We start from the raw sequence: 25,195 nt of genomic DNA, 5'->3' as shown, positions 1-25,195 counted from the left end.
TTTCTCAGTTTGATTTTTATTATTTTTTGGTTTAAGACAGGATAACCCAGATCCCTGGTGGCTAGTGGTTCCCCCATCCCCATAGTAGCATACCCCATGCTTTCTAGTGATTTCCCCATAACCATAATGGTGTACTCCCTTTTATCTAGTGGTTCCCCCTTTCGCATACTGACATACTCCCTGGTGGCTAGTGGTTCCCCCTTCCCCATTGTGGCATACTCCCCAGTGGCTAATGGTTCCTCCTTCCCCTTAATGGCATACTCCCTGCTGGTCAGTGGTTCCTCTATCTCCATAGTGATGTACCCCTTGTGGCTAGTGGTTTCCCCATCCCCACAGTGGCATACTCCATGGTAGCTAGTTGTTGCCCTCAACCTTTGTTGTAGACTCTACTCACTAGTCAAGAAATACTGTATGCGGGGGTATGACTGCCACTCCACACCAACACACAGCACTCTACCCATCTGATCATACTCAGAGCCATGCATCCTGTCATCCATTCATACACACACACGCAAACACACCTACCTGAATCTCTCAGTACCTCCTCTACTGCTAATTCTCAAGGAGACACACACTTGCACATGGGTCCCCTCATATGCATTCACACATATACCAGCTATTCATACTTTACCATTACACTCCATGGTACTTACCTCTACCATGATGGCTGAACACACCGCTACCACAATGTGGGAGGTGCAGGCATGCTAATCTACATATCCAAGTGATTCTATGAATTGCTGAGGGCATGGATGCATTCTTGGAGGTGGTTCTAGCATATGACTCTCTCCTAGACTCCCTCATTAGCATATAGCATGGCCACAGAGAAATCCCATGATTCTGCTGCAGAACTTCATGCAACAGTGCTGTGTTAGGGCTGTCTATGAATTCAGAAAAGTTATCACAAGGTGATCACCTCATGTACACCTCACAGTAACTTTTATGAATTCCATCCAGTAACCATCTGTATAGAGGATGATAACAGACAAACATACACACATACACACACACAACCACTCACATGCATGCACAAACTCCCAGCTAAATCAGGCCACCATGATAATTAAGGCATTACTTCATTCTTGGAGGTGGTTCTAGCATATGACTCTCTCCTAGACTCCCTCATTAGCATATAGCATGGCCACAGAGAAATCCCATGATGCTGCTGCACAACTTCATGCGACAGTGCCATGTTAGGGCTGTCTATGAATTCAGAAAAGTTATCACAAGGTGATCACCTCATGTACACCTCACAGTAACTTTTATGAATTCCATCCAGTAACCATCTGTATAGAGGATGATAACAGACACACATACACACACACAACCACTCACATGCATGCACAAACTCCCAGCTAAATCAGTTCACCATGTTAATTAAGGCATTACTTCATTTACCTGAGGTCTACTGTTTAATTGTTTTCTTTTGCTATTTTGATATTTTGATATTTTACTTTTAGACCTATTCTTTTTATCTTGTAAAAATGTAGCCCTATCTGTATTATTGGTTTCTGCTGTATCCCTTACACTGTGGCTGAAATGTGCCCTTTTTGCATTATTCCAGTTCAACTAAGGATCACCAAACTATAAAACTGCGAGCATAAGAAATGCAAAAAAAAATAATAATAATTAATAAATAATGCCTGTAAGACAGAAGGGCAAAAAATTTACTTTAAGCAATTTTTCATGGGGGCAAGCCCCCTACACTCCCTGAACCCTCAAACCTGCATACACCACCTCCATGGCTGCACCAACTTGAAGAAGGGGGGAATCACCTAAAATCTCCTAAAAGAACAGAATCACTGTTGGCACACACTTAAAAATTGCACTGCCAATACTTTCCTATGGAAATGTTTAATTGACATATTGTTAATTGGTATCTTTTTGTATGGTCAGTTGGCATGCAGGGAATTTCACCTTGAACACTTATAGAGGAGCTAATCAATCTGCTACTCTTGTTAACAAGAATGAATGAATAAATAAATAAACTTGAAAGACATAAAAAGTATAATGGATTCTGATTCATTCACACGATCATAGGTTTAGAATTGTGTTAATTGCACGTCTCATCTAAGACACCCTCCAGAGGATAAGTGACAAGGATATTTTTCTGTCTTTATGGCACTTTGGATGCCTTTCATAGACAGTCTGCCTTCCTGCCAAAGCTCATTTTTTCTATTTGCTGGGCTGGTTGTACTTTACTCTTTTTAGCAGTGGTAGACAGAACCCATTACCTCTTTTAGCCAGATTTTTGTAAAATGATATCTGGTTAGTGAGTTAGTGGTTTCCTATAAGCTATCTGTTGTAATCCTTTATTTTACTTTCCTTTGTACAGTAATATACATTTAATCTATATTTATTTTTCGCATCCTGAATTATTTAGTTTCACTGAGTAAATAATTGCATGCATTTAATTTTAAAACATTGTAGTTGGTTATTTGCTAACTGATAATATTAACAACTGAGTGCTGGTGACTAGGTGCTGGTATCCATCTCTGGAACAGAATGACTGCTCAACTATCACTGCTAACAGTTCTTACTTTTTTATTAGGCTTATTTTTTAAGAGTAGCATAGTAAAAGGTAAGTTTGTGTGTGGCAGTTAAGTTCTAACTGGTGGCAGTGCTACCATGAAACAAGTGAGATTTGTAGCACTGAAAGATATTACTAGCATCTCCTGAAAATGATTATGTGCAAATCTGTGAATGCAATAATTAGTAACATTATAGATACTATGGATAATTTAGCAATGTAAGGCAGATGAATTTAGAGTAAAGTGGACAGAAGGGATTGGAAAGCCAAGTCGTGTAACTCTGCCCCGTGGTGATTTAATATATAAACTATTTTTGGTTTGCTTGATGTTGGCCCATAGCCCAGGTCAGCAAGGCATATTTTTACATATTCTTAAGGACAAACCTTACTTATTTGGTGTATTAATGTATCTTTATATTTCAGTATGTTTGTTATTGTTTACCAACATTTATTGTTTACCAACATTTATTTGGGTCAGTAGAGTGGATCAAAGGGTCATAACCCTCATCCCTCACATATTTGGTGCCAATAGTGTGGATTATGAGACTATGCTCTTGCTGGCAATCACAAATTAGTGACAAGGAGTCATCACATATTGATGGCAGTTCATCACAATCATACTTATCTTGGAAAAGAAAAAGACCTGCACATAAACAAAAGCTCAGAGCATCAATAAATGCAATCAAGAAAAAATGTCAACAATTTTTACACTACTATCTTTTCATATTTTTCTGATAAGAACAAAGTACTTTTGCTACAACAGTAGATCTCAGACTAGCAGAACATCATAAGACTGACAAAGATTAACAAGCATTAGTTAGTAAATGAGTCAGAATTTATTCTTTTGTCCAGCATGTAACAGCCAGAATCTGATGGCAAACGTAAATTTTGTAGTTATAATATAGACGTCATCTCTTTAATTATCCATCCCATTTGCTAAAGTATCTTGGACAAAAAGATGCCATAAAAATAGCCAACATCTTTCTGCTTATCCTGCATACTACACATGTAAACATGGAACAAAAATATATAATTATTAAATCATTTGTAAAGGTGTAAACCTCTTTCTTCTAATTATCTCTTTCCACAGTGTTGTAAGTAGGCAGTATATAATTTGGTTTGGGGTCACTTATGCCCCATTTTCCAATCATTTGATTTTCCATTTCTGAGTTCAACTTTGTGCAGTTCAGGATCTTTATCTTTTATGTGATAACTTATTTCCCCGCAAATTTGAAAAGCCTGTCAAATAAAGAAGGCCACAACATATAAAAAAGGTACCTTTGTATGGAATGTTGCATTTCATACTAAGCTATTTTAGCTCTGGTTTTATCCTTCCTTGCTATGCAACTATTTTTATTAACATTTTCAGTTGTGGTACAAAATAATGATTTACAGACCTCTTAGCAATCTGACAGAATTTCTACTAGTTATGGCTGCTGGTTAAACAATACTGACATTCCATCAGGAGGGAAAGGGCATTAAAATACATAGCAGTTTGCTGTTAGCTGGCAAGGAGTCAGTCAAAGTATTCTATGTGACAGCATGCTATTAATAAGGTCCCTAAGGACAATTCAGAGAACCAATCAGGGATTTTATTCTACTGATTTATAAGGCTTTAGTAATTATTTACAGCACACCACAGGGAGATGTAAAGAGACAATAGCAGTGCCAGGAGCTGCTCTGAAATGTAATATGCCAAGAAAGCATTCCAAATCAGACTCTAGGATTGCATTAGCCATAATGCAGTACTACAGATGTAAGGAAACTACTGAAATAAATTCAAATGATTACAAATACTGGACTGCATATTGAGTAACATGTTCTATTATCCCAGGAGATCCACAATGCAACAATCCTTTGTTACTTAGAATAATATCACAGCATTCATAGAATATAACCCTGTAGTCAAATAAAATGTTAGAAGCAGACATGGCATAACGAGGGAATAAAAAAGAGTTGCTAAATATTGGCACGTGTAATGCATTCTAAAAACACAACTAATGTTCGCATAAACAAGTGCAATCAGGAAAATTATAAACAGACTAGGAGAACAGTGACCTTGTGTTTGGACATCATCCTAGCTCTGAGCTACTGTTTTTGCATTCTTACATTTGCATAAAAAATGTTTCCACCTATAACACAATATGATCACTATATTCATTCATTCATTTATTTATTTGTTTGTCCATTCATTTATTCTTTTTTACCACTTACATATCCATTCTGGAGTTATAAGGTGCTGCTTGTCCTGGCAAACAGAAATGTGTAAGGCAAAAGGTAACTCCTTACTGTAAGACACAAACACACACTGATATACACATCACACTTACACTTACAACATCAGCCTCCCAATCTACCGCCTGCATGTTTCTGGAACGTGAGTGGGAATCAGAGACACCTGCAAAAGCCTTTGTGGACAAATGGAGAACATGCAAACCTTGCACACAAGATGTCCTAATCAGCAACTCAAGAGAAGGGCCAGGCATTACGGAGTCATTGCAATGGGTCAAAAGTCTGTATGGAGATGATACTACTATATGGCCACTAGAACACAAGGATACACTCAAAAATGCATGCATCCGAGAAATTATTCAACACATTAGAAAACTGTCAGTGTTTATATACAGAAAGGGTAATAAAGAAAGTACTTATCCTAGTATGTCATGGCAGCCTGCATAATTGTAAAACTTTTTGCTAATATTCTGGGAAGAATCATGGAGTGTTAGTGTGTACCATCTTAAAGCTTTATTAAAACAATCCTTTGCACACAAACATGGTTTTCATAGATCTTGGAAATCCCTGAACATCATGCCACCCACTTAAAATATTTATGGTAACTTGGCTGAGTTTATGATAGTTAATGATTATTGGCTGTACTTTGACTTTTCTTTCATGATTTTTAATCTTAATGCTATGAAAATGTACATTTTGACAGATTTACTAAGAATGCATAAACAATACACTATCCTTGATATGGGATCATTTACCTCTCTGCATAAGAAATGAAGAAACATTCAGCACATTTAGCTTTAGTTTGGTTCCTTGGACCATTTTTCAGTGCCATCAGAAAATATACAATGAAAGAACAAATACACAAACAATTTAGACAGTTTGCAACTATGAAACATGTGAACCAGTGAACTTGGGCAGAGCCTGTTTATTTATTTGTTACTATTTCTTAAAGAAATAAGTAGGGTGACCATGCATCCTTTTCAGCTAGAAGGTGGGCTACCAGAGCACCACAGATAGCAAAGGAACATAGAGCACACAAGAAACAACTTCATGTCAGGACCAAACCTAGACTAAGAGTTATGTGGCAAAGATCCCACTTTTGGTGTACCATGCTGCCCAAGCCAAAACCTAGAAAGACATAAAATATAGTTACTCCAAAAGGAAAGCCAAAAAACAAGTGTTTCCACACCATTACAGGTAGCTCACTTCTGGCAGTGAAAACAGTATAGCTTTAAACTCATGGTTGGTTACGGAAGAAGTCCTGATGTGCAGTGTCAGAAAATGCCACAGTGTGGATGCACTGCAGGAGAAGACCCTGGTAAAATATTCAAGTGAATGTCCATGTAACTGGCATGATATTCAAAAGAGAACAATACAGAGTATTGGCTTTAATAGTTTGTGTCATGTAGTATGCAGGGTACAGGACTGCATGCTACAAGCTTCCACAGCACTTACTTTCAAACTGTCACCATACACAGAATACCAGGACTTCAAAATATACATTTGGAAACTCTGACAGAGGAAAAAGATATCAGTACTTTAAAATATCTTAAAAATATACACTCAGATATTAAAAACACCACTTTTTTCAGAAGCAAATTATTTCTATTTTTCAGAGGAGGTAGATTCTGTTACATTACATGTATATTTTAAATGGAAAAATGTATGCATTCAGGTGTAAATTTAAATAAGAAAACGTCTTTTAGATTCTGATGCTCCAATAACAAAATATTTATTTTCAAGAAATACAAAGTCAAAATACAATATCAGCATACTCCACTGCTATTCATAGTTAATTAATAGGGTAATCCCAGGTGCTCTAGTGGTTAGGAATCAGTGCTTTCACTGCCAGGGCCCAGGTTCAATTCCTGGTCAGAGAAGCTTCAATGCATTAGGGCAGTGCAGTGGTGCAGTGGTTAGCATTGTCACCTCACAGCAAAAGGTTCTCCTGCTCGAATCTCACCTGGGATGCTTTCTGTGGGGCATCTGCATGTCCACTCTCTGTTCACATGGGTTTTGTCCAGGTGCTCCAGTTTTCTCTCACATTCCAAAGACATGCATCTGGAGCATTTCTCCCTTGGCCTCCACTGAAAATGGGCTCTTTCCCAGTAAACAAATGTTAAATAATAAATAATACATTAAATAATCACTGTTTCACTGAACTATCTAGCTAGCATTCCACCCTCAAATACTTGTTAAATTACCTTTTGATATTGATGCACTACTTAGGAATTCTTTTGGATAACAAAGTATGAGATAGTCTCCAAAGATTTCTGGACCTGCATATTACTAAGTCTTTTCTCAAGTCCTGGTGGAAATGCCACTCAGGACAATAGTCGATACCTTTCTGGACACTTCTCTGACTGACTCAGTCAATGAAAAAAAAAACATTTTCAGTATTCTCACCTCTAGAATTAAATCTGGCCACTTCAGCCATGAAAAGTAAAATATTTCATCAATTACAACAAAGAATTGAGTGTTTATACAGAGAATTGTTGATTTTCTGTTTTGTGGGTGCTGCCAAGAAAGTTACCATCAATCATTGGTGTATTTAAGGGGAAATCATGAACCAATTAATATCCTAGTAAGAGGACTCAAATTCATCAATAAAAGGGCTGTGAAACTGAAAAAAAATCTTAAACATGACAGAACAGAATTAGTTCCTGAAAAAATTAAGAACCCTTGGACTACTTATGTTTGTAATACATTGATGCTCATCTATTTTTAAACCTTAGTAGACATTTCTCCTATGATACAGGAAAAATTGCTTATGTGGTATGATGCGATGTAACAGTGTCTATATGACTAAGACCATGCAGAGGCTGTCACAGCTTATAGTTCATAGGTTCATAGTTTAGTAGTAAGCTAACTGCCCTTGTGAGCCATTTTAAGCCTAGCCAGTTATCCCTTGTGAGACTCAAGCCCTGCACCTTGTGTTTGTAAGGCAAACACCTTAGCCATTAAGCCAACCTCCCAACCCCTATGAATATACTATGAATCTATGAATATACTTACATAATGAATATACTTACATAATCAAATCTAAGAGCATCTACAATGCCCAGTATAAAAAGCTGACTGTCATAATTGGAGAAAGATTGTACTTTTCATGGTTGAAGTGGGCAGGCTTGATATTACAGGTGGAGGCATTTATAAAGTTCTAGAATTCAGGGAGCTGAACTGCCAAATAAGATTAAATGCTGCTGAATACCCTGGCTTGATAACAATACCTGCCTAAGAACTGCTTTAAAAATCAGACAATTTAATTGTCCATGAATGTTTTCCAGGAAGATGGGAATGCCACACTAATCACAACAAACATCTGGGACAGCTTGCATTGCCTGACTAGTGCTGAAGTACTATTGGTGACATCAGAAGCAGAGTAAACTGCAACATGTGATGATTCGTTGCTTAAGTGGGGTGATAGAAACAGAGAAAGAGAGCAACATGGTTTGGCAAATATAGACCATAAGTAAATACATGGCTGTGGTGCAGTAAATGTACAGAATCTTTACATTTTGCACTGCTAGCTACTGTCTGCATTACTCAGATCACTCACAGATGAGTTGCTATTACACATCAGGCATGGCTCATCCCATGTGTGGAATCAGACCATAAAATCCATTCTTTGAATTCACTCAAATTTATAGCAAAGTATGTGCATGCCATATTCTCTTGGAACCTGTTGTTTAATGTATAGGCTTGTATGTCTCAATTGTAGTCCGGTTTTCAGCCTAAGAAACTCAAGGCTAATTACTTCAGGTCAGTATCCATTGTTGCACATTAAGCAGTTACTTGTAATCCTGTACAACACTATTTTTGGTGTTCACTCTCACTGTCAACACAACAGCTGTCAAACAACTACCCATCAAACTTTTTAATGTGAATGAACTATCACAGCAATTTTGGGTTTATTAAACAAGCCATTTCTTTCACAATATATTTTTTACTTTCATACTCAAAGATCTATTAGCATCTGGGCATTATTTTTTTTCATGGTCAATCCGTTGAAGTAAGAACTTGCTTATTAGAACATCAAAACACACATACGCACACATACCACACACATACACAAAGTTTAGAGAATTTATTAAAAAAGATCAGTGCTTTCAATCCTTAATAATCTCATCATAACAATAAATTCAAAGCACAGTGGATTACAAAGCATAAAGTCATGTAACTAATCATATGCCACAAGTAAGGTGATCAAAACATACAAGTAAAATATTCAAGTATAGTATTCACAAAACAAATAGATAATAATACATGGTGGTCTGTCAGCTGACAAATAGAATTGTAAAGAAATGTCTTTTATTTCTAGGATGTCATTGAAATCCCTACCCTATTATCCAGTTTCAGTTTCCCTTAAGTAAAAAAAAATGCAAATTTTCTAAAGTTTTGACAAATTTTGTTATATTTTAACAAGGCATTATTCTCACCCTTGTTTTTTAAATACCAGTGTATGCTTATATCTATCTATCTAACTGTCAATCTCCCTATCTATCTATCTATCTATCTATCTATCTATCTGTCTATCTATCTATTTATCTATCTATATGTCTATGTATATGCTGCAAGATTATGCTGGTCATACCCATGTAGACGTTTTTACAGCCCATACATCTGCCCAAATATACCACTCATATGGCGTCTATTACATGTTAACTATCCATTGCAGTAAAATATGCTATCCAGATGTGAAAATGTAAGAGAGAAACCAGCTTTAATAACTATACAATACTTAAATAATCCACAAGGGAGTGTCCCTGTTTGTTATAACACAAGGAAGAATACTTGGGTGTTTCTAACAACTGTTTCAAATGATGGTTTCTCTTACATACAAACTGAGGAGTACTACCAACAGTTTTAACTAGGTCTGAGTTTCCTGTAATAATCTTCATTAAAACAGATTGAGGCCTACAGCATCAGTTGACAAAAGAACCAAAGGGATTTTACTTATCCTTATCGTTTTGTTTTACACCAGTTGGAAACCCTGGTATCAGAAATTATGGAAATATGCTTTTTCTTTTTGATCATAGTTTATCAACAACATCACACAATTTTTTGCTAATAACCTCTCAATCTGACCACTTCTATAAAAACTTCCATTTCCTTTAAAAACACTTTAATTATCATTAACTATGACATTTTAAACAGCTGTCCTCTAGACATACTGTACTTAAAAACAGAAAGGTGTTGACTACTGAAATGTAAATAATTGTTAGTAAAAGTTATTTTTTCTATTCAGCTTCTTCTAAACACTTAATTGGCAACACCCATCTCAACAGTGACATTTAAAAATGTGACAATAGTCAACTATAAATTTTATAAGAAAAAGTACTGCTATCACTAATGTTTTCCAAGATTACCATGAAACAATATATCATCAACTTACCTATAGTAAAATGTAGCATAGTGAAACAAAGGATGCCTATATAACAAAATCAGAATGTTCCCTCCCATTCAGGACAATGTTTGCAAAAGCTGGGATTGTTGATGCACTCCTGCACCCCAGCCACACCTTAAAGTTTTTAAAAAAGATTTTATTACACGGAAAAATACGGGACATTAACAAGTGCAATAAAATACACAATGTACTAATATCAACCATAGCTGAATTGGTGTAAAGACTCAAATATTGTCTAAAATATTCAACTCTTGTTTATTGTAGGATTGCTTTATGCAGGAATTCAATATCCATTGTGACTAAAAAAACTTTCTGAACCAGCAAATTTATAATTACTCAGTAAATCTAAAAACTCCCACAAATCGTGTAGATACAAGTCTGTTTTTTGAGCCAATAGATTCAAAAGGCAATCTAAAAAATAAATTTTATCTTTGCTAGCTACAGCTTTGGGTTGAAAAAGAAGCTTGCTGACCCTCTTGTGTATCTTTGGCATACCAAACAGAGTACCTAACCTTATCAAAGTTACCATCAAAATAATAAAAACATTAAGGTCACTGTAACCCATGTAACAAATTGGTTAAACAATCGTGTGATATCTAGAACTGATGTATTAAAGAGAAACTAGGTGGTAACTTATATCAGCCAGCAAGTCTTCATTTGCTTTTATGCAATCTGAATTATTCACAGTTATTAACCCATTCGCTTTATCGGCTTCCATAAACCTAACATCAGTTATAGACCTAAGTTTATTCAGGGTCTTGGCATCCTATAATATTGAATCTGTCCACAATATACTTTTTTTCCTTTTTATTCTTTTTTTTTCCAAACTACTGTTACATGTCCATTTATTTTTGTTAAATACTGCCTTATATTAGAAAAATGACATAATGTTTTGACATAATGACATTGCTTTAAACTGTAAAAAGTCTCTGCATACTGTACCTCGCATTTTTAATAGTAAAGAATATCTCTGTGACTTGTTTATTGGATAATTAAAACTTCTGTGAATTAATTTTACAAGACCTTCAAATATATGGATGTGGGCAATTAGGAGGCTGATTATAATAGAGTGCCCAAAGAATATCTGATGTTATGAATAGTTACAAAAGCAGGAGCTATCCTTTCTTCATAAACAGAAAACATACCACATTTTTCAATCACAAAAAGCTCTGACAGTGAATTATGAAAACACCTTTTCCAGCAGCACTGCCCTTGTATTAGTTCATAATAAGTTATGGCCCAATCTTTCACATAGATTTCTGTCTGTAATAGTTTGATGTTGATTTGTTTCACAGTGTTTTATACGATATCCTTACCAAATACGAGAGAATGAATATTCTGTTTTTTAATATATTTAGAAGAAATATGACTTAGCTATCTGAAGTATGTTTTAGTAATGTACACAGAATAACAATGGCATTTCACATTCAAAGTTCTTTAGAAAGGCAGTGATCTAGATTGCTAGAGGTACAATGGGTACATTGAGTGTGTGTGTGTGTGTGTGTGTGTGTGTGTGTGTGTGTGTGTGTGTGTGTGTGTGTGTGTGTGTGTGTGTGTGTGTGTGTGTGTGCAGTGTGGGGTGTATATGTGCATACGAATGTATGCTTAACAAAGTGAAATGCATTACTGTAGTCAGAGTTTCTTGCACTTGATCAGATGTTTAGCATCACAGCTTTATCTAGTCAAAACTATTTATTTTGGGTGGAGGGGCTGAGTGTTGATCTGGATTCTCAGAGGGTTGATAAGTGGTATGTGTGTGTAGTGGGAGAGAAACAAGAAATATATTGTTATGGTTTGTTTCTTTCATTTCATCCAAACATCGGAGGCTTACTCTTTCAAAAAAGTACTTCAGAGGATGTAGTTGCCCATCTGGTGTGTCATCTAGCAGGGATAAGGATTGTCACAGGCAGTGTGTGTGCATGTGTGTATGTGTGCATGCGTGTGGTTAGGAAGTTGTAGTAGGTTCGTAGGTATAATGAAGAATAATGGTATGATCTCACTTTCATTCACTTGATTCAGAGTTGAGTAGTCAAGGTTTATGCCATTCAAACAGTAGTTGTTCCAGGTATGGGGTGGCTATAGTTCTGGATCCTTTTAACACTGTATGTGCATGTGTGTGTGTGTGTGTGTGTGTGTGTGTGTGTGTGTGTGTGTGTGTGTGTGTGTGCACGCGTGTGTGTATGTGCGTGTGTGTGACAGTGTGTGTGTGTCTGTGCGAGTGCGCACGTGAGTGTGTGCGTGTGCATGTGTGTGCGTGCATGCACACGCGTGTGTTTGTGTGTGTGTGTCTGTGTGTGTGTGTGTTTGTGTGCACGCGCATGCACGTGTGTGTTTGTGTATGTGACAATTCTTATACATGTGTAACAAAGACTGCATTACTTTAGTCAGAGTTTCTATTACTTGATCAGAACCTTACCCGTTCAATAGATGCTCACTTGTGCTGGATGCAATGATCATAGATCTGGATTGTCAGGCATTGTGTAGGTGGTTGACTAGTGTGTGTGTGTGTGTGTGTGTGTGTGTGTGAAACATCAGAACTTACCTTTTCAAAAAGTGCTTACTCTTGGGTATGCAGTCAAAACATGATTAACTTTAATAATTTGCTTAGTTTCTGGTGTCATTCTATGGGGATTCAATACTTACCAGTATGGGAGGATATGGTTAACAAACCACATTACTTTGAACCAATCCCCTACAGATTGTCAGGGGCAGTGATATGGATTCCCACAGGCAGTATATGTGTCTGTCTGAAGCATGCTGAAACATGTCAGTCTGGTCAGAACTTCTTTCACTTGATCATAGCTAAGCTTCAGAGATTTACCATTTGGTGGGGTGGAGGTGCGGATCAAGACCGACAGAGATAGTGATCTGGAGTATCATGAGCAGTGTGTGCTGTATGAATCAAATTGAAATGCATTAAATATTTAACATTTGAGATTTACTCCTTCAAACTATTGCACATTCGGGGTGAAGTGGCGGGGTGGTGTGCACTTATTCGGCTGGTTTGCCATGAGATACTTTGACGAGATTATTTTTCTGCACTATGCATGTACCAATTTTTAAATTAGCACAGCTACAGCAATTTAACGGTGTTACCTCAAATCACAACAACCCCTCCACACCCACAAATACACACACACACACACACACACACACACACACACACACACACACACACACACAAGCACAGTGTCAGTGTATGTATGTAGAAATGGTGCATGAGTTCACCCCATAGCAGAAGTACATATTAGCATTAGTCATTTGTCCTGGATGTGACCCAGACCTATGCAATTCCACCATGTGACCCTATCTGTGCTGGGGGAGACAGAAGCCTGTAATGTTACTAGATTTCTTTGGGATGTATCTCTTTACATTTCCCAATTATCAACTCACTCTCTATTCCTTAGTTTATAAAGAATATATGAAAAGGAAAACTCCACCCTCCAATATAGTTAACCTCAGCTCAGATGTTTCTCGCCCCGTAATTGACTTAGATGTAGTTTAGTGACAGAATGTCTTCCACATAGTTACACTTCTTTGTTTCCACATTCCCCACTTATCACGAAATTTCTGCCATATTTTTTCTGTTCAAATCTCGCATTGTTTCAGAAAAGACTTTGTGTCAGCTTGCATGATATAGCCTAGATAGCACACTTTCTATTATTTCTGTTAGTCACAGCTTTGTATTCCGACACTGTGCCTTGCTGACATCAAATAAAATGCTACAAGGTACACATCAACATCTAAAGTGAACATTTTTCCAGAGTTAGTTTTTCGGGAAATCTTTCTAGTAACAACAAGAATGAGTCACCTTGCAACACAACACACACAAGCTGGCAAATACTCCCATGTTTTAGCCAATAATGTGTCACTTTTATCCATGTAACTGAAAAAAACGACAGTCTGAAATATTACAAGCAGCTTTTATCTGCTTTTCCATCTCTGACAAGACAGCTGTCATTCAAATAGGCATAGCTGTTAAAAATACTGACAACGTTTACACCTCAACAAGAGTGTGAGGGTTGATCTGGTAAGTACAACTTTGAATACATTACAAACACATGCTATTAACCTATTTTGTACTGAAGTAAATTTAAATGCACCACAAAAAGCTTTATGGCAGCTTAGAGTTAGAACATTTGGCAGAAATCATAATACACAAAATGACACGCTGTCACTGCTTATAAAAGTATTCTATGAAAACAGTGATTCACAACAGTGACTCTTGCATCTAAATGCAGAAAAATTCTAATTTATTATGCCTTGACTGTGTCATATTATTGGGGACACAAATCACATTGTGGGAACTGGATTAAAAATGGACAAACAAAATGACTGTAACAGGACAGTTACCATGACTTAGAATAATTCTCATAATTTTATTACAGCACAGGACATCATAACGTGTCAAAAATATATTTTAAGGGTTCTGGTGAAGTTTTTGTTTAATATGCTACATTTATGACAATTAAAATATTTGCCACAAAAGATAAGTTATTTGTTGTTCTACAATGACTGTATACAGACACTTGAATTTTTCTGGGTAGCAGCAGATGTACAAACACATACGGGAGAACACAGAAGCTTTAAAGTTGACTGTAACACAGTGCAAGGTAAAATATAAAGAAAATGTGATCTGAAACATAAATGCTGAAGAAACAAAAACATATGAAGTGGAACCCTAGTTAAAACTGAAATGAAGGGCAGACCATTATATGTCCTCAGTGTATAGATTTCATTATAATTCTAATGACAGAGCCACAGTGCAAAATCAACATTTATTCACGCTTACATAGTTGAGTGAATAAAACATATTTTCACTAAGTATCATTCTAGTAAGAAGATTAGGTATTTTAAGGGGTTACTCCAATTATACAGCAATTTGTGAACACTACAGAACTTTACAGTGCCATATGAGTAGTAACCTGGATACAGTGAACAATGAACACCAACCAGAAGTATCGACAAGCTCATACTTTCACAACTTACCTTAAATCTTTCCGACACCCCTTCAGTGATACTGATTGTGAACTCAGCAATGTTTGGAGTACGAAATTTTCCCTTCTTGCGATCTTGCTCATACTCTGTTTTAGTTTTCACAACAACCTTTAAAGAAAAAATGGAAGATTTAGACATTATTTACACATATAAAACATGCTATTATAACCAAATAGATCAAAGTATACCAGCAAAAGAAACAAACACAAAATGATGCTTGATGAGAATTTCAGTAATACTTTTATTTTACATTGCCTTAAACATAGAGTTTAGAATGTTGTGCTACAGTACCATGCAAAAAAAAAAAAAAAGCAAACAAACAAATCAACAAACATAGATTACTATATGAAATTGGTTGACAAAACTGAGTTGCTTAGTCCATGCCCAGTAAGCTATTGTTATAAGATGCTCACACACACACACACACATAAACCACTATCTCCCTACCTTGCACTTATTCTAACCATAACCACCAAACAGGCCCTCACATACTCCACACACAGAAATGTGTCTACCACAAGTGGCAGAGTCTCTGGAGCTTAAAGATTACTGTCTCAGACCCACGGGCTCAGGTATCTTGTAACCTGCATGTGTTCAAACTCATCTACATGTGTGGATGAGGTGCAGCAGCCATGTATTGACAGTATAGCTGTGGCGCATTGCCCAAACAGAGTAGCTGAGTTCAAGCAAGGTAAGTGCAGCAGCAGCAGCAGCAGCAGCAGGGAGGTTGTAGGTAGAGTGGCAGTGCAGGTTAGGCTTTCAGACATTAATTGGGAAGGGATTTAAATATAGAAAGGAAAGTTGTTAAAGTTGGGGAGCAAGATGCACACATGCAAGCACCAAATCATTAACCAAAGTCAGTCACTGGATAGCATACGGAACACATAGGGCTTGCTCCTGCTCCTGAAATGACCACTACACACTAAACACAACTTTTCTCCCTCAAAGGGTGTATTTTGGTGCCTACAAAATGAGTTGACCTTTGTCACATTTAAATAAGGTGTGATTTAACTGTTTCTCCCTTTGTGTGATACTTCTCTACTATTTTGCTTCATCAGTAAACACCATGTTGGGTCTCCATGACCTGTCACTATTTTTTATTATGAAAGGTGTCTCTTTTACTCTTATAATGACCACAGGAAAAGCCCAGCTAGTGATGTGCTTGTAACCTTCCTTCTTTCCCTTCCACTGGAGCAATACACATCTTGAGTTGGTAGGGATTCTCAACTGTTTTACTGTGTTGTGTCCATAAGATCTGAGATAGCAGCCGAGGTCGGAATGTCAGGAAATCTGACATCTTTGGTTCACAGAGGGAGTGCTTGTATGCATGTGATGAAAGAGGGAGGGCTATCCATACAGGTAACAAATATTCAGCTTTGACAAAAAGAAATGCAATTTAAGCATATTTTGTAACTAAAGAAATTTGTTACACTATGTTTAAAAGATGACAAAGAACAAAAACATGAGACAGTTATGGGGAAAAAGTTAGTAATGTTCTGCCTGGAGATTCCGATAGGAAAGGTATGCTCAAAATGTGAAAGAAAATGCTTAGATAGAAAATAAAATCTCATTAGCTCCTTTAGTTCATTTTGAAAAAAATAAAATCATCATCATCAACCCCTTTTCTCCCATTTTCTATATGAGACCGGGATTTTGTGTCAACTGTTGCCATCTCTCTAGATTCAGTACCCCTCTCCTACCGTCTTCGACAGTCATACCGGACTGTCACAGGTCTTCTTTTGCACACTCGATCCATCTTTTTCCTGGACTCTTTTACTTCCTCTTGCCTTCTTCCTGCCTGTCCCAAATCATCTTCACCAGATTGTCTTTTGTTTTCCTGAACATGTGCCCAAACCACTGCAGTCAGTTACCTTTGATCTTATCTGTAATTGGAGTTACTTGGGTTTCTGCTCTAATGTCTCATTTCTTTATCTGTCCTGCAGTGTGCATACTACATCCCATCTCAGACACTTTATTTTCATTACCCCTAGCTTCCTCAACTGCTCTAAATTTACTCCCAAGATGTCTGTACCATACAGTAATACTGGTCATATGACTGTTTTGTAAACCTTACTTTTCAACTTCTTTGGCATTCTTCTGTCAAACAGTACCTCAGATACTCTGCACCAATTAGCTGCTGTTCTTTTTGACCTCCTCATTCAGACTTTCTTTCTCCTTAACCATCCCTCAAATACTTGAAGCTGTTAACCTGCTCCAGTATTTTTCCTTCTATCTCAGTTATGAGTTTCTTCTGACTTTCTCCACTTTCTGCCATTCCACTTGTCTCATCTGTACTCAATTTCATCCTAAGTGCAATCAGTTCTGCATTCCATTCCCCTTTCATTTGATTAAGTTCTTGTTCATGGTCTGCCTATAATGCCACATCATCTGCATACAGCAACTTTGTTGATCTGCCCCCTCCAACCTGTTTGCTAATTTAGTTCATCCCCAGTATGAAAAGCAGAGGGCTCAGAGCTGAACCCTGATGCACACCCATTCCTACTGGGAATCCCTCTGTGAGTCCAAACACTGTTCATACTTGTGTCATTGGCATACCTCTCAACCTGGAAACATCAAAAATCTGGACAAGGCCCATGAAAAATAGGTACAAATCTGTACGCTGATTAACGTCTAATTTGCATACATAATTATGTAACCCCACCCACTCCAATGTAATTGTGGGATACCAACTTTCAAAAGCAAATTGAAGAACAGACAACCAAAACATGGCACCAGAGTCCCTCTGCAGCCATTCCAGTGTCCTGTTACCTGGCTATTTTGCCCCATTTACCATAAACACTAATGTATGCATACTGCTTTACTTCTACAATGATTTGAATTTTATTTTTACATTTTACAGCACAACAATGTAGAAACACTAAAAGACATCATCTGGTAAACAAAGCAATACTGTCTCACAATGAAAATAGGTTTGACATTAAACTTTGCCCTTGAAACTCACATTCATTGAAACAACATTGAAACCCACACCACATCCAAAGAAAATGCATCTGACCAGTGGTGGATAAAGATTACCTTTGGGCTGTTTTCAAATCATTGGCCCCTTGCACACAAAACAAGAAACATACATGTGTTCTTTTCTTTATACACCTTCCTGACTTTATTAAATTATTTTCCTTGTGTTCTAGCATCCAAATTTGTGTTGTTCAAACAGATACTATTTGAGCTGGGAATGTCCCGAATTTTGCTGCATATTTTTGGTCTGTTCCTCATAAAATGTGTGGTTTTCTGGCAAATCAATGAGGACTGAATTCACTAAATAATAGCCTACAGTTGAGTTTTACACTTCATATATTTCAGAAAATACATGGTAACAGAAAACCTTTTGTTCTAGCTAAGTTTACAAGAGCAATATTTAAAATCTGTCCATATTTTGGGGCCTCTGTCCCCATATTATTTTTGGCTTTGTCCAGATTTCTAGTGTTAACAGGTTGAGAGGCATGAAAGCAATGTATGACAGTAATCATCCTGTATACATCATATTTCTGTCCAAAATCAACTGCAAAACTCATTTACATAACAGGTAGGTAGTTTTGTATTGTGTAAATCAGGTGCCACTAACACTGGATGACTTGCTTTTATGTAAAAAGTCAATCTGAAGAAAATAATACTGCATACCGTCAAGTTGTTTTTTTATCTCTTACATAAATTGTTTGCACTTTCTTAGCAAACTACAACATAGAATAGTAAGACGTGTTTATAATCAATACATGTGTTCTGTTTTCATGTAGAAACTTGAATTATCTTAGGTAAATTGCTTATTTGCAAGAGCAGCAAAACAGAACCCTATAAAATTGATCCTGTGGATTATATGACATTGTACAACTGGCAACTGCATTTATATTCCATTAATTAGTGTATTTGTAAAAGCTGTTGTACTATCTTAAAATAAAGCACATTCAAACAAAAATCTCTCAGATGACTTTTCTCTAATTTTCTAACCTAGTTATTAATTATCCCATTTTCTACACACCGGAAGCCTTAATTCAATGATCAGAAAGTGTCCTGTTTTGTATAGCAGTAAATGCACACACACTAATCCAAGTTAAATAAATACTAACAGAAAGGTCCTGTTCTATATATCAATAAAGGCACACGCACTACTTCAAGTTCAAATATGCAGCAATAATTTGATTCAAATCCTTGCAATTGTGTGCGTGACCAGAAAGCGCGGAACAATAAATGCAGCAATGCAATTCAAAGTAAACTTTAGCTAGCTGGTCTCATCTCATCCATAAATGCAGTAGTACATAATTCAACAACGGAAATGTCTCATCTATAAATGCAGCAGCACATAATTCTTCAAAATGGTCCCATCTATAAGTGCAGTAGCAGGCTGTCACACACACACACACACACACACACACACACACACACACACACACACACACCTTACCGTTGCTGGCATATCTCCGTTTCAGTTGCTGCCATTAATCCTTCACACACACCTTACCGTTGCTGGCATATCTCTGTTTCAGTTGCTGCCATTAATCCCTCTGTTTCTGTGCTGCCATATCTCAGTTGCTGCTGCCATTAATCCACAAAGGTTGCTACTGGCTCGGTGAACTGCTCTGCACAAGAGTTTCATTGCTGCCATTAATCCGTTTCGTTCGTTCCTGCCATATCTCCGTTTCTTAATCCACAAAGGTTGCTACCGGCTCGGCGAACTGCTCTGTACAAGCGTTTTGTTGCTGCCATTCTCTCAGAAACTGTTTAGGCTTGGTGAACTGCTCTGCACAAGTGCTTCCTTCCCGCCGTTTTACAACTTAAGTCAGCCAGCCGGAAATGATGATGTGAGCTCTTTGAGCTCAATTCCAACTGGCCGGTAGCCTGACGGAGCTGACGTCATTGCGCACGTGATGACGTCAGCTCCGACAGCGCGAAAATTTTAAAAAATCAAAGAAAAATCGGAAATGAAGGGGTGCCACTCGGGAATCGTGGCACCCCTTCATTTGGACCCCAAAACTCGGTAAAAAACGAGTAATTCGGAACGGTTGGGAGGTCTGGTCATTGGGTCCTTATATATAGCCTGCACCAACATACCAATGTTTCTGGGACTTTGAACCATCACTGGACTGACCAAATCAGCTTTCTTGATACCTTGTTGTATGCTTTCTTCAGGTGCAGGAATGTCCAGTTGGGCTCTTTCTCTCATTCCTAGCTTCTTCTCAACTGTTTGTCTCACTACAAACATTGGGTCAGTTGTGCTGCATCCTGATCTGAATCCAAACTGCTCACCCCCTATCTTACTTTCTACAATTCTATGTATTTGTTTATTAATTACCCTCAAGAGAACTGTCATGCAGTGTGACAGAAGTTTGATACCTCTGTACAGCCACAGTTGTGGATATCCCCTTTGTTGTTGTACACTGACACTAGTATGCTTATTCTCCAGTTGTCTGGGATATGCTTCTCTCTCTCTCTCTCTCTCTCTCTCTCCATACTGCAACGAGTACCCCCAGAGCCTTTTCTCTCCTAACTCACCTAACATCTTGATCATATCTGTCATGACCTCATCTGAGCTTGCTTGTTTCCCTGACATACATTTCCTTAGTGCTGTTCCTATGTCTTCTTGGGTGGGCTCCTTCTCTTCTCTCATCGTAGGCTGTGTCTGGGCCTCTACAGCTTCTGTGGGGTTTTCTTCATTCAGACATTCCTGGAAGTACTCCTTCCATCTGTCTTTGATGCCCTGTATTTTGGACAGTATGCTGTTGCTGGCATCCCTTATGAAGGGTGTCTGATGACTATTTTCTTTATCTTTCTGGCTGTCTTGCAATCTGATAATGTTTCTTTGTGCAATCTTTCCAGAAGCTGGCAGAGTACCTCTTATGTCTTGCTCTTTACTACTACAACTGCTCTCTTAGGCTGTTTATTAGCAAATCAGTATTGCAACAATACAGTGAGACATTATGTTGTTCACAATACAAGGCAGACTAGGGGTTTTACATATGAGTTAAGCAACCAGAAATGTTTATGAAGAAATATATACAGCAAGTGCATTATGTCCCATCTGACAGGTTGTCGTTCTAGATAAAGTATTAAAATCAGTCTCTGTATTATTTAAGAAAAGTTAGGTAACCTTTACTTTTCTCAATAATGCTTTGTGAAGCTTAACAATTTGGACCGAATGACCAAGTTATACATGAGATCAGGTTGTATGTGACGCCAATTATGCATACCCTCCAGCCGTTACACCAAGAGCACTCAGGCATGTCAAATTGGGAGTTCATCCCTTGTAAAAGTTTATGAACAGTGAATGGAGCCTTACTCCATGTGATTTTTCAAGTCAATTTAGTCAGAATAATATCTAAACTTCCTATATTTAACCACAGTTTTCCTAACATCTGTGCACATAATGTTCATGAAATTTAACCATCTTAACTGATTTGGAAGTGCCATGGATTTGATTTTTTTTTTAAATTTTGGCCAGTGGTTTCATAAGGAAAATCATTTCTTATAATCTAAACTGTCTGTGAGCTGCTCCAGAAAAATCCTAACAGCGTGATCTGAGAGAATGGTAATTCAGTGAGGCTATGTCTCTGTGGCTGTCATGTGTACTGATTATTTTAACTACTCAAGGAGTGGCAGGCATAAAATATGTTAATATTATGTTAAATATTATCACACGTCATTGGATGTGAGTTTTAAAGCCATAATAGCTTGCAGATATCTCTGGAAATACATTAACAGGATTGGATGGTGTCTGGAAATATAGCAATGATGTCACCGACACTTTCCTTCTTAAGATATCCCATTCCCATACCATCTACTTTAGGAAGGTGTGGGACAGTGATGACAGAAGGAAACATTTCAGATATAGGCTCACCTGTACATACTTAAAAAATGCTTGAAAATGTTAAGTTATAAATCTTAAAAATAACCTAACTAATCTTATGGGTTTATTCTGATATCAGATAAGATAAAATGAGGGTAAAAAACCAAACATCATCCATATATTGATTATAAAGATATGTTTATGTTGCCCTTGAATAATCCAACCTTATTGCAGCATTAAGTCCTGTGGCAAAATGGCTCATAATGCATGGTGAAAAAGCAAAGCCCTTGACCCGAAGAACATAAACCTTAGCAACTCAGCAGAGGCTGAGTAGAGCTAGTGAGACTTGTGCAGGTGAACCAGACGTCTAGTAAAGTTAGACCCTGGTGAAACAGTGGAAGATAAGATAACTTCTCTGCAGGTGACCCCCACCCCCCAAGATTAGTGGCCTAGCTGAAGCTTTTAGAAAGGGGCATGTAAGGATATTCCATTGCTTACTGTGTGACTCTAGGCAAGTCTCTTAATAAGAAAGTGCTCTCAGGTTGCTATTGAACTGAGGCACTTTGTCCCTTGGGCTTAAACACTTAAGAAATAGATAAAAAAGTCTTGAGAAAGAATATTGCTTACAATCTGTTTATAATATTTAAAATGAAGAGGTATGAGTGATAGGAAGAAGGTATAAGAAGAGTGGGTAGTAATGGGTAGTAATGGCAGATCAGGAATGATAGGGATGCTTCACGAAGGAAAATGTACTAAGAAAGAGAAAGAGAATTAGAGGACAAAAACTTGAGATGTAAGACCATCTGCAATAAACCTGTTCTACAAATCCATAAACAATGATTTGGAAATGCCTAACAATCTGCAAGTCAGAGTGAGTTCTGTGTAACAACTACACACCAGTCATTTCCTGATGGTTTCCTAAAGCTTCAGCTTAGCATCCTCCATTACGACTCCAGGGCACAGGTGAGGATTAGAGAACCACAGCTGCACATAATCTGTTTGTGGATTATCTTACCTTCGGGGTAAGTTACAGTTCTTTGTTAACCAATATTCTACTTCCACTGGCATGCCACTGAAACAACTTCATGTCTCATTGATGAAGCCTTGGCTTCCACAGTGGATTTTGAGTTGATGTCCTCCTCCATGCAGATCTGCATCACTTTTGTTGAAGATGTGCTTCCCTGTTATCTCTGCATCTTCCTCTCATCATCTTCAGTGTCCCAATATTCTTGTTCCTCTCCTCCTTTGAAAGAAACCATTTTCCTGGGCTTTGCTAGTTTTTTCAGATGAATTTTAATGCTTCTGTAACTCCCTTTTTCTTTCATTTCTTCCACAACATGTAAATCAAGGCTAGATTTCTTTCCTTCTCTCTTGATATGATGTCCGGTGTAGTTGTTGCATTATATTTCTTATCATTTGTTGGACAGCTTCTATTCTGCCAGTTTCTCTGAGAGATACATGTTATCTAGAACCATACATCGGATGTCACATGTGCTTTCACCAGTATTCTGTTTAGAATAACAATAATGTATTATTTTTTCTTCTAATGTAGCTTTCAATGAATAACAGAATCACCATCTAGCTTTGTTTTACTGCCTTCCAACATTGTCTTACCAACTACAGATCATCCGATGCAGTTATAGAAAAGATCATTTCCAGATTTTGCATTTTTTAAGTATTAGATCTCTCATGCAGTAGTCAGTTTTTTAATTACCTAGATGCATTGCTTTGCACATAGTGACACTGACTCAAAGGTGCTGCATATATTACCATTACTATAAAAGATATATAGTATGATTTTCAATCTGTCTAACCTGCTGTTTGCACTGCCCAGCAGTGACTGGGGTAATGCGCTGCTTACAAACTGACAAATTCCTTCAATGTGTTTCCGCAATTGCTTTCCTGGTACTATATATGTGTTATATTTATTACAATATGGACTTAATAATTTAGTAATATAGCATTGCCACAATGTCTTTTGTTGTATAACATACATTCTTATAAAAATGTCATTATAGCCATATATGGGGAATCATTGTCAGGGGATTGTCAGTTGGTGAAAATTACGTCACTGTCATCCTGTCAGTAGCTATTACATGGAACCTTTTTTTTTTTGTAAGAAATATTTATTATGAAACCTTTACTGTCCACTCCACACTCCATGCTAAATAATATTTGTATTATTTACAAGGAGGCATACTTTTCTCTCTAGTCCCCCTGCAATGCCACTAATACAAATGCTGAAAAGGCATGCTCCCCTAAGTGAACACTATGATTTACGACTTCCTTCAGTGAGCATTTCATTTAGTATTACAATGAATCCTGTTTTGTATGGTCCCATTCTGTAGTCAGTAAATCTGCATGCTAATACTTGGTGTAGGACTATGCCAAAACCTTGCTAAGAATTAGGCAGACAACATTTACAACCCCGCTCTAGTGTTAGTCTAGTGTCCCACCCAAAGAAAAAGAACAAGATAGGAAGAAAATGTAATCCATGATTTTTTTGTCATTGGCGCCATCCTCAGGTAATCACACCATCACCTAGTTGCATTTTTGAATATACTTTATTTACAGGATGCTGGTCAGTTTGTTGCATTTATACATCAGGTTTAACTTCTCTTTATTGAAGTTTATTTTTACTTTCTTAAACATTTCATTTTTATTTCAAATTCCAGTAGAACAATATCCTATACAACATCCTTTTATCACATTTGTGAAAACATCTTTAAGTACTTGCTTTTCCTGGAAGCCAAGGGACATGAGGTCCCCTTGTACATTGCCAAGAGCCAATCAATAGGGCTACTACAAGAGGAGTTTATGTAAATACCGGCCACGTAAATGAACAACTAGAAAAGCAACAAACAGGAACGACAAAGCTAAGCTGAATGATAAACTGCTGTTTATTGAATGAAGCGCTTTTCGTTTGCTTACAAAGCAAACTTCTTCAGATAAAAACAACAGATACAGCGTACCTAATAAAAAAATAATAAGAATGTGTCATGTGGTTAACTAAACCAATCAAGACACACATAAAAAGGCACACATTTAAAAACACACTCCCTATCTTAAAGAACACTGCTGCTAAATGCTAAAACGCAAGTATTACACTATGCATTAAAAATAACAGTAGGCAATAACTTTTAGCTCCTGCAGCCCATATCACTTACTAAACTAGATGAAATTTTCCCAAAACTACTTATTAAACACCACAGTAAAAATATGTATGCAGAAA

General features: G+C 37.2%; 1 protein-coding gene across 1 annotated transcript in view; it reads right to left on the bottom strand.

The window, feature by feature from the left end:
• The window catches only part of NSG1 (neuronal vesicle trafficking associated 1), a 644,022-nt gene that overhangs the window by 400,464 nt on the left and 218,363 nt on the right, over positions 1–25,195 (bottom strand). Inside the window, exon 3 of the mRNA XM_044062605.1 lies at positions 15,159–15,275. Within this exon, the coding sequence (XP_043918540.1) occupies positions 15,159–15,275 (117 nt within the window). The remainder of the gene's footprint in view (positions 1–15,158; positions 15,276–25,195) is intronic.

Source organism: Protopterus annectens, chromosome 2.part1, assembly GCF_019279795.1.
Source record: "Protopterus annectens isolate FY-2018-M chromosome 2.part1, PAN1.0, whole genome shotgun sequence".
Classification (NCBI taxonomy): domain Eukaryota; kingdom Metazoa; phylum Chordata; order Ceratodontiformes; family Protopteridae; genus Protopterus; species Protopterus annectens.
This window is presented reverse-complemented; position numbering and strand designations above follow the sequence as displayed.